This window comes from Zosterops lateralis (assembly GCF_965231275.1).
Source record: "Zosterops lateralis genome assembly, chromosome: 6".
NCBI lineage: Eukaryota > Metazoa > Chordata > Aves > Passeriformes > Zosteropidae > Zosterops > Zosterops lateralis.
In genome coordinates, this window is record NC_139761.1 from 25,173,786 (window position 1) to 25,189,677 (window position 15,892).

Below are 15,892 nucleotides of genomic sequence, written 5' to 3' on the forward strand. Positions count from 1 at the left end.
CCTCGATTCTTTGTGTATAGGGGAAGAATGATGAAATTCTATGCAACAAAGTCTAGTACAAACCTGAGCACAGCACATCCACATTCTAAAAATGCTCCACAGATGAGCACCAACAGCACATTTTCAGGTGAACTATTCTTATAGTATCTATGCCAAACATGAGTTACAACAGTCTTTAGAAAAAATCAAATAAGAATAATCTCATTACATACAGATAAAGGACAGTTAAAAGGAACTGAAGAAACAGCTCGTGCGCTTGTTTATAACCACTTAAATTTTATTTTACAGTATATTTGTGACATTTTATGTTACTATAACCAAAGATCAAGGTTGTTTACAAATATAATGGCTGCCATTTGATGTAAACTATTAAAAAATGTCTCTAGATATTAAAATTTTACATCATGATTTTGTTTTATTAAATTGAATTACTCTTTGTGCCATCAGTTATTAGTGGAGAGGAACTAATTTAAGCAAAAATAGTTTTCAGAAATTAGATGTAGAAACTGAGAAGCCTGGATAAGATTTCAAAAGACCACTCCCTCATCACTGTAAAAAGGAAGAAAGAAAATTCATTCACTGAAATTGCAATGAAGAGTCAACCAAGTCCATTTGTATTAAGGCTTCTTTACATATTATTGAATCCCATCATGCCTTTCATATTCCCAGCAGCGCCTTGTTGAAATTGTCTCATCATTGACTGCAAACCGGCCATGCCACCTGCAGAAAATAAGTGAGAACATGAATGTGTTAATGAACTTCATCTGAAGCACAGCTCTCTTGTTTGAGGCATCATTACTGTACACATGCTATTCCAGTAACCTACAAAGGTAGAAGCCCAAGACTGTCAAACTAGGTTTTTAATAGCTACTGAAAAAAAAGAACTGAGTGAGTAATTACAGGAAGGTCTGCAAAACACCAGGCTTTAAGTAAGTTTTAAGATGACTTGTGCATTAAAAACTAGACAAAAAGAAAAAAAATTAATGGAATGACTATTAGAAGTCAGTCAGGTATGGTAACTTTAAATTATAAAGTTGCCCTTGTTAAATTTAATTACTTGAGGCAAATCTTACATAAGAAGGGAAGTCTAGGAGGATTTGTTCTACCACAGACATTCTTCACCATTCCAAATGCTCATTTTGAGAGCTGAATCCAAATGAAAGACTAGATTAAGCACTGCTAAGTGCAAAGTATTTGAACTGAACTTTCTGATTCTTGTTAGAAAACCCTAGAAACACTTAATACTGATATATAATGCAGATAGTCTCCCATCCCCTTCCTCACTTCTGTATCTCAAATGCTCCACTATAATTGGTAGTCCTCTCTTGAAGCTATAAAAAGTCAGCACATACCCATATGATGAAGAACTCTTGGATCCATCATTTTTGCCATCTGCTGATTCAGTTTGGCCAGCTGAGACGGGTTTACGTTCTTGGACATATCACCGCCTAAATAAAAAGAAAAGGGCAATCATAAGAAAGTCGATTAACATATGGTGCTAGAAATAAAATAAATCCAAATGTTATCTCCTAATTCTAGATTCAAATCCATGAGTCCATTATTAAAAGTTATTACATCAGCCATTCAAAAGTCCACTTAGGATCAACACTCCCAGCACTCCACATAACAGACTGAAGTGTTACTACTGGAGCAGTAATCAAGTCTGCATTGACAGAAATACAGCAGCTCTCCTTGCTAAGTTAAACACTGGTGTCATGAAGAGCAGTGCAGCTCCTACCAGTCACATAAAAGAACTTTCAAACACGAAAATGAGCAAGCTACCACTCACTTTCTCCTCTCCCTAATCAGTATTTTCTCACTTCCTCTGTGTTCACACATCAAGTGACCTCCCCCCTTAGTTAATAAATTTTAATGTGGAGTTTTTTTGTGTTGATTTGGGTTTTTTTGTTTAGTTGTTTGGGGTTTCTTTACCTTTGAAAAGCCCTTTGATGCCTCCCATCTTTTTCACCATCTGTGCAAACTTAGTGTATTGGGTCAAAAGCTCCTGAACATCTCTGGTAGAAACACCTGAGCCTCTTGCTACTCTTTGGATTCTTCCTGGCTGCTTACTGAAAACTTTGGCACCATCTGTACTGTCAAGTTCTGCAATTACAGTGTGGAAAAGAAAAATCTGTTGAGTCACTGACATAAAAAACTGTTACAACTGGTAGCAAACCCATTCTCATTGTTGAGAATTTAATTTTGAGCCAGAGAATAAAAAACTTAGTTTTAGAAGTGACAATGCAAAATTTTACATAAATCATTGAGACATAATATTCTAGGAAGTAATACTAAAAAGCTCTTATTTTCATATGTTAATCACCATGATAGAAAAAAGCTGTGTGAATAAATGGTGTTCTTGGGATACTTGGTCTTAAGTCATATTAAGGGGTTTAGCACAAGGGTAAGAGCATACTACTAAAGGACTTAGAGGTGGACTAGAAACCACACTGAACTCCAGAGACCAGGCTATGTCACCAAGTAAATTTCAGAGTGGGTAGGAAAACACAGCAATGCCAGATTAAAGATTAACACACCTTATTAATTTGCAAGTATAGCATTAATAATTTATGAACAGTTTCAATACAATGAATTAAAAGACATTGATTTCCAACAGAATGGAAATTATTCAAAATCCCACCTACTCTACACAAAACAGAGCAGCAACAGGAAAAGCATCTCTAAATATTTTGATTTATTAAGAAATTTGGAGACACAGGTACTCCTTGCTATTCTCAAGAATGTTAAATATTTCTTGTCGTTATTTTCTGTCATTGTACATGCTGCAATATGTCTTTTTATTTCCAGAAAGATCTCTAAATAAGCTTGTTCAACAATCAAGAAAAAAATAGTGGGTACAATTTGTCTTACCTTGATCATTCATACTGTCCATTATAGTCATGAGTTTCTTTAGCCTTGCCATTGATTCCTGTTCATTGCCTTTACTCATGAAGTCAGTTCCAAAACCAGGGATCATGCCCTTGTTTTAAGAATGGAAAATAAAAGCTGTGTCAGAATATGCAAAGCTAACTTTAATTAAGCAGAAAAAAAAATAGACATCAACTGTTAGTTCAGTAGTTACATACTGCAGTAGGCAAATAATTTTACCTTTTTGACAAACACAGAGCACAGATTATAACAGATTTCAATGAAGAGTTTTAAGTTTACAGAAATTTGTCAAATATCAATGAAAGTCTGAGAAAATAAAATTATTTTTGGGATAACTAACCAAGATCTGACTGAATGGTCCCATTTTCATGATGTTTTGGAACTGTTCATACATATCTCTTAATGTAAATTGACCTGAAGCACAACAACAAAAGAAAAGTTAGTAGAAGTGACACTAGCATTTTGGTCTTACTCTCCTTTTTCAATTATTCTTTGTATTCATAAGGTAAATACTATACTACATAGATAAGTAGATAAATAAACCTCTTCATTACTAATATGGCTGAACAGTTTCAGATGGCACATGCTAAACCATTAAGCTAGTTATTCTGCAGTTGTAGTCTGATAGACCAATCATTTGAAAAGCACAACCCAGTTTACTTGGCTGCCACGTTCCCTAGAGAAAGAACAACCATTCTTCATCGTGCACATGAACAAATTGTTTGTGTCTACACACAGCACAAATTAACTCAGTGATCTCCTTCACAGAGAACCTGCCACGGTCAGGACACTGCAATGCATCTGCCCTTCAGGCCTTGGGAATAACTTACCATGTTTTAGCTTTTCTATGAGTGCTTCGTTATCATCCAGCTTTAACTCATTTACTTTATCTATCAATCCTTCAATATCACCCATACCTGGATTAAGAAAAAAGATCTGAAATTAGCATTAAAAAGATTGCACTTTGACTTTCCATTATCCAATTCTAATTATCTTTTAAGTACAGTTGTACATAGGGCATAGACATACCAAGCAGCTTGCTGATGAAAGGCTGTGTTTTAAAGGGTTCAAAGTCATCTATGTGCTCACCAGTTCCAATAAAAATGATAGGACTCTTTGTAGCAGCAACTCTGCAATAAAATATATTTTATGAAATGGCCTCTCAACCACCATCCATATTTTGTACTATAATCAGCTAGGCATCATCAACACTATGTATTCTGTCTGAAGTATCTGCCTTACTCCTCAAACTCTTATTGAAAAAACACCCACCACTGCAATGTTTAGCTCAGAGAAGTTACAAAGATTTTTCTCTAATTAAGACCTTATAAAATATAAACTCTGTTTGGAAAAAATTATCAACAGAAATAGAAGTTGCTAATTTTCATTGCTGAGTCTAAGAAACTTGAGAGGAAATAAAGAAAAACAAAGCATCTCCAATTTATTCCAAGACTGGGATATTACTGACAGATACACTGATACTAATGATAATACTGTCAGATGATTGGCATTGATTACAATTTCTTCAAGGCACCTCATACAAAAGACAATCTCATTTTCAACACAGGAAAAAGCTCAGACATAACTCAGAACCTTTCCACCACACTGGCACTAGCTTTTAGATAAAGCTCAATTTCCAGTCCACAGGCAGTACAGAGCAAACACAGCACACTTAAGGCACACAAGCACATGACAACTTGAACAAGAGCAAAATGAAAATACCAAAAGCTTTATTATTATGCTAGAACATTGTGCTATAAATAAAGCAAAATACATATGGCAGTTTAAGAACTCTAACACTTCAGATTAAAGTCAGGCAGGAATTTAGCAAGTCATGGCCAGTTATTTTGACTGTTTTGATAAAACATCTCAGCTCCAAGCAAGTTGTATCATTGAAAGGCAGTTGGAACAAGCATGTAAGGCTAAAGACAAAAATGTAGCATTTTCTGGTTGATATTCTGCCAAGATACAGCATATGGGAAGTCCACCAAGAATGGAATTTGGTTAAGTATGACCACAGACAACTTTTCACCAAGTTTCGGGACACTGCCAATAGGGAAGTTTGATTTGCATTACAGTTTTAATCTCACGAGATATGAAGAGGTACATAGTTTTCTCCCTTTTGGAAAGAAACTCTTGAGATGCAAAACCCTTAATGTAAGTTGTATCTATTGAGCCCAAATTTATCTTTCTGGAAAATGCTTAATATCCAATACGCAATGAATATTGTTTGATGTTGATTTCAGAAGACAAAAGTCTGACCCGTGACAATACAAACCACTGTACTGAAAATACATCATACCATCGGATTCTGATGTTAAATATCAACAGGAGATCCTACCCACCACAGGGAGGATAAGAATCTAAGTGTGACTGTGACTGACTTAGATTCTGTGCAGTGTGAGAATAACACTTCCACAGGACAGGTTTCTGCAAGACACTAACACATTTCACAGCTGGCTGTGAACGGCCAGATGTTGGACACTATTACACCACAGTACTTACGCACTAAGAGCTCCACCTCCTTTGGCATGTCCATCAAGCTTAGTAACAATAACAGAAGCTACATCTACTTTGTCTTTGAAAGCTTTAGCTTGAGCTTCACAGGCTTGGCCAATGGAAGCATCCATCACATAAACAATGTTATCCGGTTGCTAGGAGAAATGAGATACATAAAATAATAATTTCCTGCTTTACTAAACAATAAACAATGCATTATTATTATTATGTAGGTTCAGTAGCAGAACTTACTGCAATAACAGTATATAAGAGCTGTATGCTAGAGTTTAAAACAGGACCACTGTTTTATGAACAGTATTATCTAAGGACCATTTAAAAAATTCTGATGCTGTATGACTATATGATTTATCTACAACACAAAATATTACAATTTAATAGGTTTGTGCTTATTGATTATGATTCAAGTGATTTTAGCCAGTATCTTGAGCCAAAAAGATAATTGGTATCTACAAGCAGTTAATAGCTAACATCTTCATTTGATTTTACATTTATATATTTAAGACATCCATTCCTCTAAAAATAAGTTAGCCATTAGCAGGAATTGTGTAGGAAGTGTCATATTGTCATGCAAGTCCACAGAATCAAACAAAGGGCCAGACTTTTTAAACCCATAGAAACAACAGCTTCATTTACATATCAAAACAGTTGAAACTTATCCAATCATCTCCTCTGTTTCAGTCCAATTATTTGTGACAAATCACAGAAAGTTTAGTATTCATAGTTAAAGGAAACCAGACCAGACTGGTTCTTTTATCTAGTTTTTCAATGCAAAGATCCTGAAAAGGAAAAGTTAAAGCAGGAATGGCAGTCTGGTTATATGCAAGCATCCTCGAAGAGATGAGTAGAATAATTAAAACTGTCACAAAACAAGCACTGGTCATTCAGTCCTTGCTTATTTATATCTGTTTGTAATTTCTAACAATCTAGGAGTCAAAGCAAAATGCACACAGAACATTAGGATAAAGATGAATCAACTGCCATCAAACGACTACGCCAAGTTACTGTATTCTCAAAACTACTCACTATGGCATTAGCAACTTGTAACATCTCTTCAAACAAAGAGTCTTCTTGTTTGTGACGGCCACTTGTATCAACAATGATTATTTCAAAGTTTTCATTCTTGAATTTCTCAACACCTTCTGAGGCAATTATTACAGGATCCATTTCTGTATAACTGATCAAAAAGAGAAACAGACTCAGAATTTCATCAATTGACTATAAACTTGTTAACTATAAATCTATCTGAATTTCAAGAGAGAATTCCTCTTACATAAAGCAAAAATTGGTTAAAAATATGTCTTCCTTAGCAATTTACCCTTACTGCTCAGTGAACTGAAGCACAAAGAATGAAGTCTGTCTCACTTGCTGGAACCTGCAGTAAGTTCTACAACACCCTCCCTCAAATAAGATTTAGCTGAGCATCTAGACAATTCACCTACAGCAAAGCTTAGGGGAAAGTTATTTACTGCTTTATAAAAGACATTTCAGGTCCACCAGCCAAAAATAATATCCTTTGATCTGTGAGATACTTCCCAAAAATCTGACCATGTCTGGCAGAAGTCTGAACTATAGTGGTTACATTGAATAACCACTATAGGGAATTATTCCTGGACCCCTGATCTCTTTGTTCACTATCCTACCTGCTACTCCTGGCAGTACACTGAAATGGGCAGAATTCTCAACTGATCAGAGCAAGTATTACTCAGAATGTATTACTAATATAAAAGCAATGTGGCAATGCTAGATGGAGTTCAGTGCAAAACGTTCAATACAGAACAATATATAATTGGAGTTGAATTGTTCTTCAAAGTGATTCTGAAAGATGCTTACCTCCCATAAAAGGGAATTCTTGCTTTTGTGGCATTCTGCTTTAATTGGTCAAAAGCACCTGTAAGACAGGTATAGTCAAGAGACGACTTAACAAAATTTTCAAATATTACAGATGAAGAACTACATCGTTAAAGTCTGTGTTACCTGCTCTGTATGTGTCTGCACATATTAAACAAGTCTTCCAGCCTTTCCTCTGATAGAAGTATGCTAACTGTGAAATGAAACCCAAAACAAGTGGTTACATCAAAGTCCTGTTGACATGAACTTCTAACAGCTTAAAGTCACACACAGAAGACACAAACTCAAGCCACCCTTGCTACTATAACTGAGGTCACAGAGTAAGACTCTTCACTGTTAGCATGGCTATTATTTAGAAAAGCACGTTATAAATAATTATTAATGGCAAGATGAAAACACCTGCTTGACTCCGCTTCTGATTCCAACTTCTTGAAATGACAATTTCTAGGAATGACTACAAATAACTTAAGTTCCCATTTTACTAACTCCTGGATTATTCTTAGTGTTAATACTACAGATGGAACTAGCATGTAAAAACTATCCACAGCAATACTTGAATATCGAGTATCATAATGGCAACAACTTGTACAGCTCTATATTTCTATACTTCCAGAGGAACAAAGGTATTTCCATTGAAAGGACATGTTTTAGAGCAGTGAATAGAATCCTTAACCTTCCTACAATACTCAGCTATGTATACTCACAAAACACTGACCAAAGACAAATGTTCTAAATAAAGTTCACCTACATAAGCACTACGAAAGTCTTCTGAAATCAGAGCAGGCTATCCTGAATATTTCACTATGTGCGAATCTCAAAAGGAGATGACAAAAAACCAACAAAGATGTGTCTTTTTTCCACAGGATAATTTCTCCTCAGAACTTGGAATGTATCAAGCTCTGTCTTGGGGTGAATGATGAGTGAGTCAAGAGCTTATGGTTTAAGACAGACAGGCAGATTAGTGAGGGTGATGCTGTTGTGGGTGTTTGTTACAGGCCATGGGATCAAAAGGAGCAAGTGCATGAGACTTTCTACAGGCAGCTTGAAGCAGCCTCCAAGTCACAGGCCCCAGTTCCTGTGGGGGACTTTAACTACCCTGACATCTGCTGGAGAAGCAACACAGTGAAGCACAAACAGTCCAGGAAGTTCCTGGAAAATGGAAAGCAAAGATTAAAACTTCCTGCCACAGGCAGTGGATGATCCCACAAGGAACGGTGTGCTGTCTGACCTTACACTAACAAACTAGGAAGGCCTTGTTGCAGATGTGAAGATATGTTGATTCAAAACATTTTTTTAGCCCTAAAAAAAATACAAATGCAGATTTTCTCAATGAATCTGGGGCTGGAAGAGGTTTTACATCACCAACTTATACTTAACTGAGGTATCTAATACAAGGCCAAATTCCACTGTTTTTTTGTAAATAAATAATGGAATGAGCATCCATTCTTAGTATTAGTCTAACCTAGAAAGTGAACTACAATGTTGTGGTTTACCTCCACTACGCACAAGGACAAATAGAAAGACTCTCCTACAGGGAGAGTTTCATCAGGAATTCTGTTCAAAAATTTCTGAAGGAAGTCCTACAAGCCATAAATTGCCCCAAAAGAATATTACTTTCAACACTCACCTCATATCAGAAACCCCTCTGCAAACGTATCTCTACATGGTAGTGAGTTAGAACTTTTCTACTAACAAAACCAGCACAGATCCCTACCTAAGGAGCCCAATGACCACCAGCTTCCCCAAGCAAAAAAAAAAAACCAACAAACAAACCAAAAACCATGCAAAGAGATCCACTATATGTTACCTTTGAACAAGTTGTTGTTTTACCACTTCCTTGCAAACCAACAAACATAATAATATTCTGTTTTCCTTTGGTAGGTGTCCATGCCTTGACTCCAGGATCTACAAGCTAAAGAACAAAGAGTAACATAGGGAGCAGGCCCAAATTCCAAAAGTACAGAACAACTGGTGTCACAGTCATGCTAGGTGCCAAGTTTCATATTTAAAGGAGAAAAACAGTTTGTGCACATTCTCATCTTAATTTGGCTTAGATTTTTGCTAATTTACAGTGAACAGCAACAGCCCTTACAAGACATTTGTAGTATATAATATTCTGCATAATAATTCTGCCAACAATAACAGTGTTAATTTCTTTCTAACACCAAGCACAGTTGGGCTGGCCCATATATATGGCACAAGAATAACAACTAACACAGAAAGGTGACCTCCACCCCTCTTGTCACTGCTCAGGATAGGTTCTTTCCAGTGAGAACCCTACAGCACAGGTGGCTTTTTAGGGTTGCTGCCTCACTTGTGAAATGAGTAGAAGGTACATACATTCCTGAAAGCCACCATATGCCTGGGCACAGACTACAGAAGAATAAATGACTACACTGGTAATTAGAAAGAGGGCAGAATTCAGATACCCAAGTCCTGATTTGACCAAGCAGGCAGACTAATGAGAAACATTGCATTGAGCTGCTGTGTTGTTAGGTAACACTTTTTTCAAAGGTTCACAAGTGGTCTGAACATTAGGGTACAACCAAAGACAGTCTAGAGGGGAGCAGTACTTTACTCTTGTCTTTACATTTCAATTGAAGAATAATTGAACTTAAATCTTAAACTGAAGTTAGTTTGAGAAATGCCCAGGATGTAATTTCAATGAGAATACTACTGTTTGCAATAGTAAGAAGCCTCACATCAGAAAGCATAACTGCAGGTATCACATAACCACCTAAAAGCTTGGCTTGCTACTGCACTACTTCCAGACTGTACAAGGAAAGTGATGCAATGCAGAATTTTGAAGTCCTACCTTAACAAGCTCTTTAAAGACTGCATGCTGAATCATTTTTCTTTTGTTAAGGCCAGATGCCATTTCTTCAAGATCAATTGCAGACCTGAGTTTAAGAAAAGCATGAAACACTAGCATAACTTAAAGCATCACTTGAACCTAGTAAGAAAGTTTTTGCAACTGCAAAAGCAAGCTGATTTGTTCTCAGTTTTCAGATAGGATGTACTTAAGAAGTAACACACACTGAAGACATTCTTATTCAGAGGGCAAAAACAGGTTTCTAAAATGCATCTTTCAGACTTGCATTTACTTAAATTACATCTGAAAATAGGCAAGGTAACAGTTCTAGTCACATACACAGATCTATTTATAGCCAGCACAGAACATGTGAAGATGATGTGTCCATGAGGTAATGAAAACCTTGTTTATCAGACGACTCAACTGACGACAGCAACAGACTTTTGAAACAAGCCTGTAACAGCAATAAATAGCTAAATTTGACCAAAGACTCTTTTGATGGAACTGGCTAAATATTTAGTTAAAACAGCTGTTTTCATGTTAAAAGAGAACTGTGTGTCTAAAAATACCCCAACATATTAAGTTATAAATTAGTCATTCTTTTGTAACCTCAAATTACAACTTTTACAAATATCAAAAGTTAAAAGCATTTTGATTATTTCACTTACTTGACATTTTCTCTAAGTTGCTTCACAAGTTTGATATTAACATCAGCTTCCAGTAATGCTGTACATACTTCTTTTAGCATAGCATTTAAAACCTTTGGAATATAAAACAAAAATCAGAAAAATTGTTTTACAATACACAGAGATTAACTATGCCACTATTTGGTCAAAGTAAGAATGTGAAAGTCTATTTATGATATAAACATGGCTTTCACAAATTAAAGGCATGCAGTCCCATCATTAAATTGACTGTCATGAAAAAAAAGTCTGTGCACTTGTTCCTACATAAATACAATTTAAATCTGAAAGAGAATAGTTCTCAATTGTAACAACTGCACACTATGTAACACTAACACAAAACACTTCCTACTGCATTATGGCCAACAGCTCATAGGGCAGCAGACTTCCTGAACTCCCATCTGGATACTCCTGAAAGAGTACACCAAAAAAATCTCAGATCACAACACCATTTCTGTAAACGCTAAAGATGGACACCCTGCTACCTGCATTTTCAGAAACTGCTGTTCTGATTGTATGCCTTTTAGGCAAGCAGGTGCCTCAGCTAGAAACCCTGTTTATTCTGAGCTTTCAAAGTCTTGAACAGAAAGATTTTTCTGAAAGTAACACCTGCATAAATGGCCTCATTTTCACATCTCTGCAGGGAAAAAAAATTCCATTGCTGAAAAAATGTAATTGGGTTGTATTTGATTCAATTAAGGACTTTTTGTCTCCCCGCAGAAGATACATTAAAATATTTTCTCTATGCATAAGTCCTAACCCTACAGCTCTCAATGAGCCTATTTTTTAGTTACTTTAAGCCACACGTCTTTCCACGTGAAAAGAGTTTCTAGCAATCTATGTACTCAGACACTTTGAAACCACCACATTAGTTAGTTTTCCATCTTGTATTGAACTCCTATGACAGAACACACAGTTCTAATTTCAAACTCTTAATTACAGAAAATACAGACCATACTAACTTCCAGAACCACACACTGGCTTGAATATAAAGGCAGCAAATGCAACACATTCCTCACATTTCGGACAGCAAAGCTTACATTTGTTCCTCCACATTTCAGCTTCTAGCAGCCTAGTACACATCTCCACAGCCTGCCTGTGCACACACATAAATCAGAGCAGGCTCCTACCTTCTATCCAAACTTAGGCACACATTGCCTCCACAGAACACCAATCTCCCCGAGTACAGCCCACCAGGACCCTTTGACCACAGGACCCACTATGTCTGAAGTGATGACCCACAAATAACTCTAGTTTTAAGTTTTAGCAGTACTATTAGGGGGTTAAAACCTCTAGCAGAAATTTTACTTGAAGAAAACAAAAAAGTCAAAGGAGTCCACTCAAGCTTCTCATCAGCCTTTGAGAACTTTTTCTCAAAACTCTTCCAGTGTTAGTGCCATCACATTTGCACCCTACACACCTCTTCATTGATAATGGTGGCATTGCTCAGTGAGCGCAATGCTGAAGTTATTTTTCTTCCAAGATCTGCGAGAACCATTTTGGCGGCTTCAAGTACGACTCAGAAGGATCTGGAAAAAAAAATTAAAAAATAAAATTTTAAACTAGTTGAATATATGTCTTCACAAATGAATTATTCAAGTAACTTTTAGGTGAACCTGCTTTGCATTCCAGAAAGCGTAGAAGTTTTACTTTTTAAAGTTATTTTTAGGAAATATTGGCCTGAAGTTAATTTTAGGCAATCCCGATGGCCTACTTAAAAAGAGATACCACACTTCAATTAGGAAGAATTTCACTGTGTAGAATAAGTGTGCATTGAATTTGCCATGAAAAAAAAAACCCAAAACAGTCCAGATAGACTCCCAGAAAAAATTCCTTTTTATTCTCTTATCAGCAATATGCTACATGACAGAATAAAATCAAGCAGAATACCCTAAAAACTCTGCATCCTGCAAAGACAGTATGACCACAAGCAAAATATTTTGCTAGTAAAATTTATTATTTCTCAGTTGCATTTTATCTCCAGCTTTCACTAAATGAAACCAAATTTCCCACTTCAATAACCCTACAAACATGCTTGTATTTTAATAAGCAAAATTCATTCATAGTTTTTTTTCGTATTGGAAAAACAGACTATTTTTGTTCACTAAAACCACAAATCTCTATATATAAGCCCAAAGCACACCATAACTTACACTTAGGAAACCATCAAAGTTAATTTCTGAAGGGTTCACATTCTAGTCAACATGCTAAACCACACCACCCCCTGCATCAGGCGGCAAGATATTCAGGAGAACACATGGTAGAATCAGCAATCTAAAATTCTGATTAAGGGCAAACCAAAACTTGTCTGAAGAGCAAAAATTTGCAACACCGCAGCTACTGCTGAAATGGAGCACTTCAAATGCTCCTTGTTTATCTTCCATTTTCAGTGTTGCTTTCTTGTACTCAGCTGAAACTACTTCCTTGCTGATAGCCCAAATCAGAATCTCACATTTGAGCTCCTCCTTTCAGAACCAAAAGCCAAATTCTCAATAATGGGATCCTCATAACCAAAACAGATGAGAGTTTCCAAGATTTTTGGGACTTCCCCCTGCCTCAAACAAGAAAACAGAGAAGAAAGGCCAGTCCATTTATTGAAATAAAGAATGAACCACTAGCTATAATCTGATTTTATTTAACAGAGAGGGCTCCAACATGGCTAACAAAGCAGCTCACTCTATATTCACTTTGAGATTTATCAGCTGCAAAACCCCCAAAAAGCACAGTTTAAAATGTGTTTATAAATAATAAGATATATTCCAAAAGAGCTAAAACAAGGCAGCCATGTAAGCCAACCTCCAGATTCTTTGTTTAATTGAGAGTTACTATTGTTACCAACTTGGTAGTTTAAACAGGCAAAAAAACTCCAAAAACAACTGCCAGTCTAACCCACCCTCTCCTGATACTGAGGTCACAATGCAGAACAAAGTCTCCAGGAGCTTCAGAAGATGGAGGATAAATAAATCCCATGTAAGTACAGGAGTTGGGTATGGCAAATGGCATAAATAAATATATTCACACATTTTAGATGTAATGTACATTGAATGTACCAGCAATGATATCCATTACAATGCCGCTTCCTAAGGAACTTTGCCAGTAGAGTATCTGCAAACCAGTACACTAATAGAAATTGATGTTCATCTTCTTACATTGCTGGAAGTGGACTGCTAAATGTTTCTGCAGTAGTAAAACTCCAAGGTTTCCTTACAGGGCATACCAGTCACATTATTGCAGAGCAATTCTAAAAAAGCATTATCATCAGCAGGCTCTATTAAACAGTGTCAGCAAAACAGATGTTCAAAACATTTTCCAGGTGATTTTCTGTGATAATCAACAAGAAAGAAACTTTCTGTGAAAAAACTTTTCTTTCTGTGTAGGGAAAAAAATCCAACCCAAACCTTTAAAAATAGGCCTGCAACTCCCTAAGCTTTGAGCTGCTAAAATGGCAACCAATAACAAAATTTAGCTATATTACTTGGATATATTAGCTAAGAAATGTGATAGGACCAACATACAGAAGTCATGTGATTATTCAATATTTAAAATTCGTTTCCAGAGTTCTACAGATCTCCAAATATAGAAGTTAATTATGTCCTAATAAATGAATGTTTCCTCTACAGAATTCCTAAAGCTTCTTCTGACAGCCTTACAATTATTCCTATAATTCAAATCCTTTGCTAAGGAGATGAGTTTAAGCATTTTCATATAAACTGCTCTCACTAGCACATTAAGAAATCATAAGCTACCAGAATTTCTAAAGGCTGCCAAGCACAGAAATTAATACAACTTGAGACACAGTCCATCCAAGCCGAGAGCCCCACTGCAGACAAAAAGACAGGCAAGATGTTGTAGCAGGTAGCCAGCTCGGGTGGGCAGATAGCCAGAAGGGCATTAGCAGTGACTGCAGGATGTGTATGTGGCTCTGGAGAGCTGAGCTGGAATGCAGCACCCCACACACACACCCCGAGCAGGGCTGAACCCGCCGGGCCCCAGGACCAGCCGGGCTGTCTCCGGCAGTCTCTGCACAGCCCAGTGCCCTCCGCACTGAGCCCCAGGTGACGGCGCTGCTGCAGGGCAGGGAGCTCTGTGCTTCAGCCACAACGGGCACTGCAGGGACACAGGGGCAGCTCAAAGAGCTGTGTCTCACTGTGGCACAGCAAACCAGCAGCGAAGCCACCCTGAAGAGACAGACTGCCCACTCACACGGCACAAACCTCCAAACAAATCCGTCTAGCTAAACTAGCAATGCTTTATCTACGGCGTTTTGAAAAAAATATAGGCTTAACGGGTAACAGCAGTTTAAACAGCTGCTTTAAAAGATAACAGCTGTTTAAAAAGATAACAAGCAAAAGGAACACTTAAAAACAGGACAATAAACTTGTGGTACATGTACCCATAAACGGATTAAGACCAATTTTAAGTCTAACACTGTAACGGAGAAGCGGCTGTTTCACAGGTGGAAATGCCTTGAGCTGCTGCAGCTACGCTCAACCTTACTCAGGAGTTTCCACCTTCTAAAATTACCCGGCTGACGACGGGAAGGCGCCCCAAAGGCAGCAGCAGGGAACGGCTGTCTCGCTTATGGCCCAATGGCCTTGTTTTCACGGGAAAATGACGAATGCAGAGCCTGATATCTGTCCCCGCCTGATATCTGTCCCCGGCCGCTGCCTTTCCCCCAGCACCCAGGGCTAGCACGGACAGCGGGCGGACAGCGGCGGGGCGAGTCCCGTCGCGGTGCTGTGGACAGCAGGGCTGGGTTCGGGGAGCCCAGAACAGCTCCCCCGGGACTTGGGCGGGCTGCCGCGGGCCCTCCCCGGCACGGGCTGCCGCGGGACAGACCGCCGCCCATCCACGGGGTCGGTCCCGGAGGAGACACTGGTACCTCCTCCTTCCCCCCCCGGCACCGGGCCGGGGCCCCTCCGCGCCACGAGAAACCGCCAAGGGCCGCGGTCTCGCTTTCGGAGCAGCTGCGGCGGCAGCGCGAGCACTCACCGGGAGCGCGGCGCGGGGCCCGCGGGCGGAGCCGTGCCCAGCCCAGCCCGGCGGGGCGAGGCCGCCCAGCGAGACTCCGCTGGGAGCGCGAGGAGCCGCGGCCGCCGCCGACCAGGGAAACGTCAGCACTGTCTCTCGCCCCACAGAC

At 38.3% G+C, this 15,892-nt stretch overlaps 1 protein-coding gene across 1 annotated transcript; it reads right to left on the reverse strand.

Moving 5' to 3' along the window:
* Positions 1 to 555: 555 nt before the first annotated feature.
* Positions 556 to 15,866, reverse strand: SRP54 (signal recognition particle 54). The gene is made up of 16 exons (XM_083863421.1): positions 15,745 to 15,866; positions 12,173 to 12,281; positions 10,738 to 10,829; positions 10,073 to 10,157; positions 9,065 to 9,169; positions 7,384 to 7,450; positions 7,240 to 7,297; positions 6,433 to 6,583; positions 5,395 to 5,543; positions 3,919 to 4,019; positions 3,720 to 3,806; positions 3,230 to 3,303; positions 2,872 to 2,980; positions 1,933 to 2,103; positions 1,353 to 1,448; positions 556 to 720 (listed from the first exon to the last, which is right to left on the reverse strand). The coding sequence occupies exons 2-16, from the start codon at positions 12,248 to 12,250 to the stop codon at positions 629 to 631; spliced, it is 1,515 nt and encodes a 504-aa protein (XP_083719547.1). The 5' UTR covers positions 12,251 to 12,281; positions 15,745 to 15,866; the 3' UTR covers positions 556 to 628.
* Positions 15,867 to 15,892: the final 26 nt, after the last annotated feature.

Excerpts from the sequence above, each read along its gene's own strand:
- SRP54 (XM_083863421.1), bottom strand. The coding sequence starts at position 12,250 with ATGGTTCTCGCAGATCTTGGAAGAAAAATAACTTCAGCATTGCGCTCA. Across the intron at positions 9,170-10,072 it reads TCTTTAAAGAGCTTGTTAAG|CTTGTAGATCCTGGAGTCAA; the intron begins GTAGGACTTCAA and ends TTTGTTCTTTAG. Across the intron at positions 6,584-7,239 it reads AGAATTCCCTTTTATGGGAG|TTATACAGAAATGGATCCTG; the intron begins GTAAGCATCTTT and ends CTTTTTGATCAG.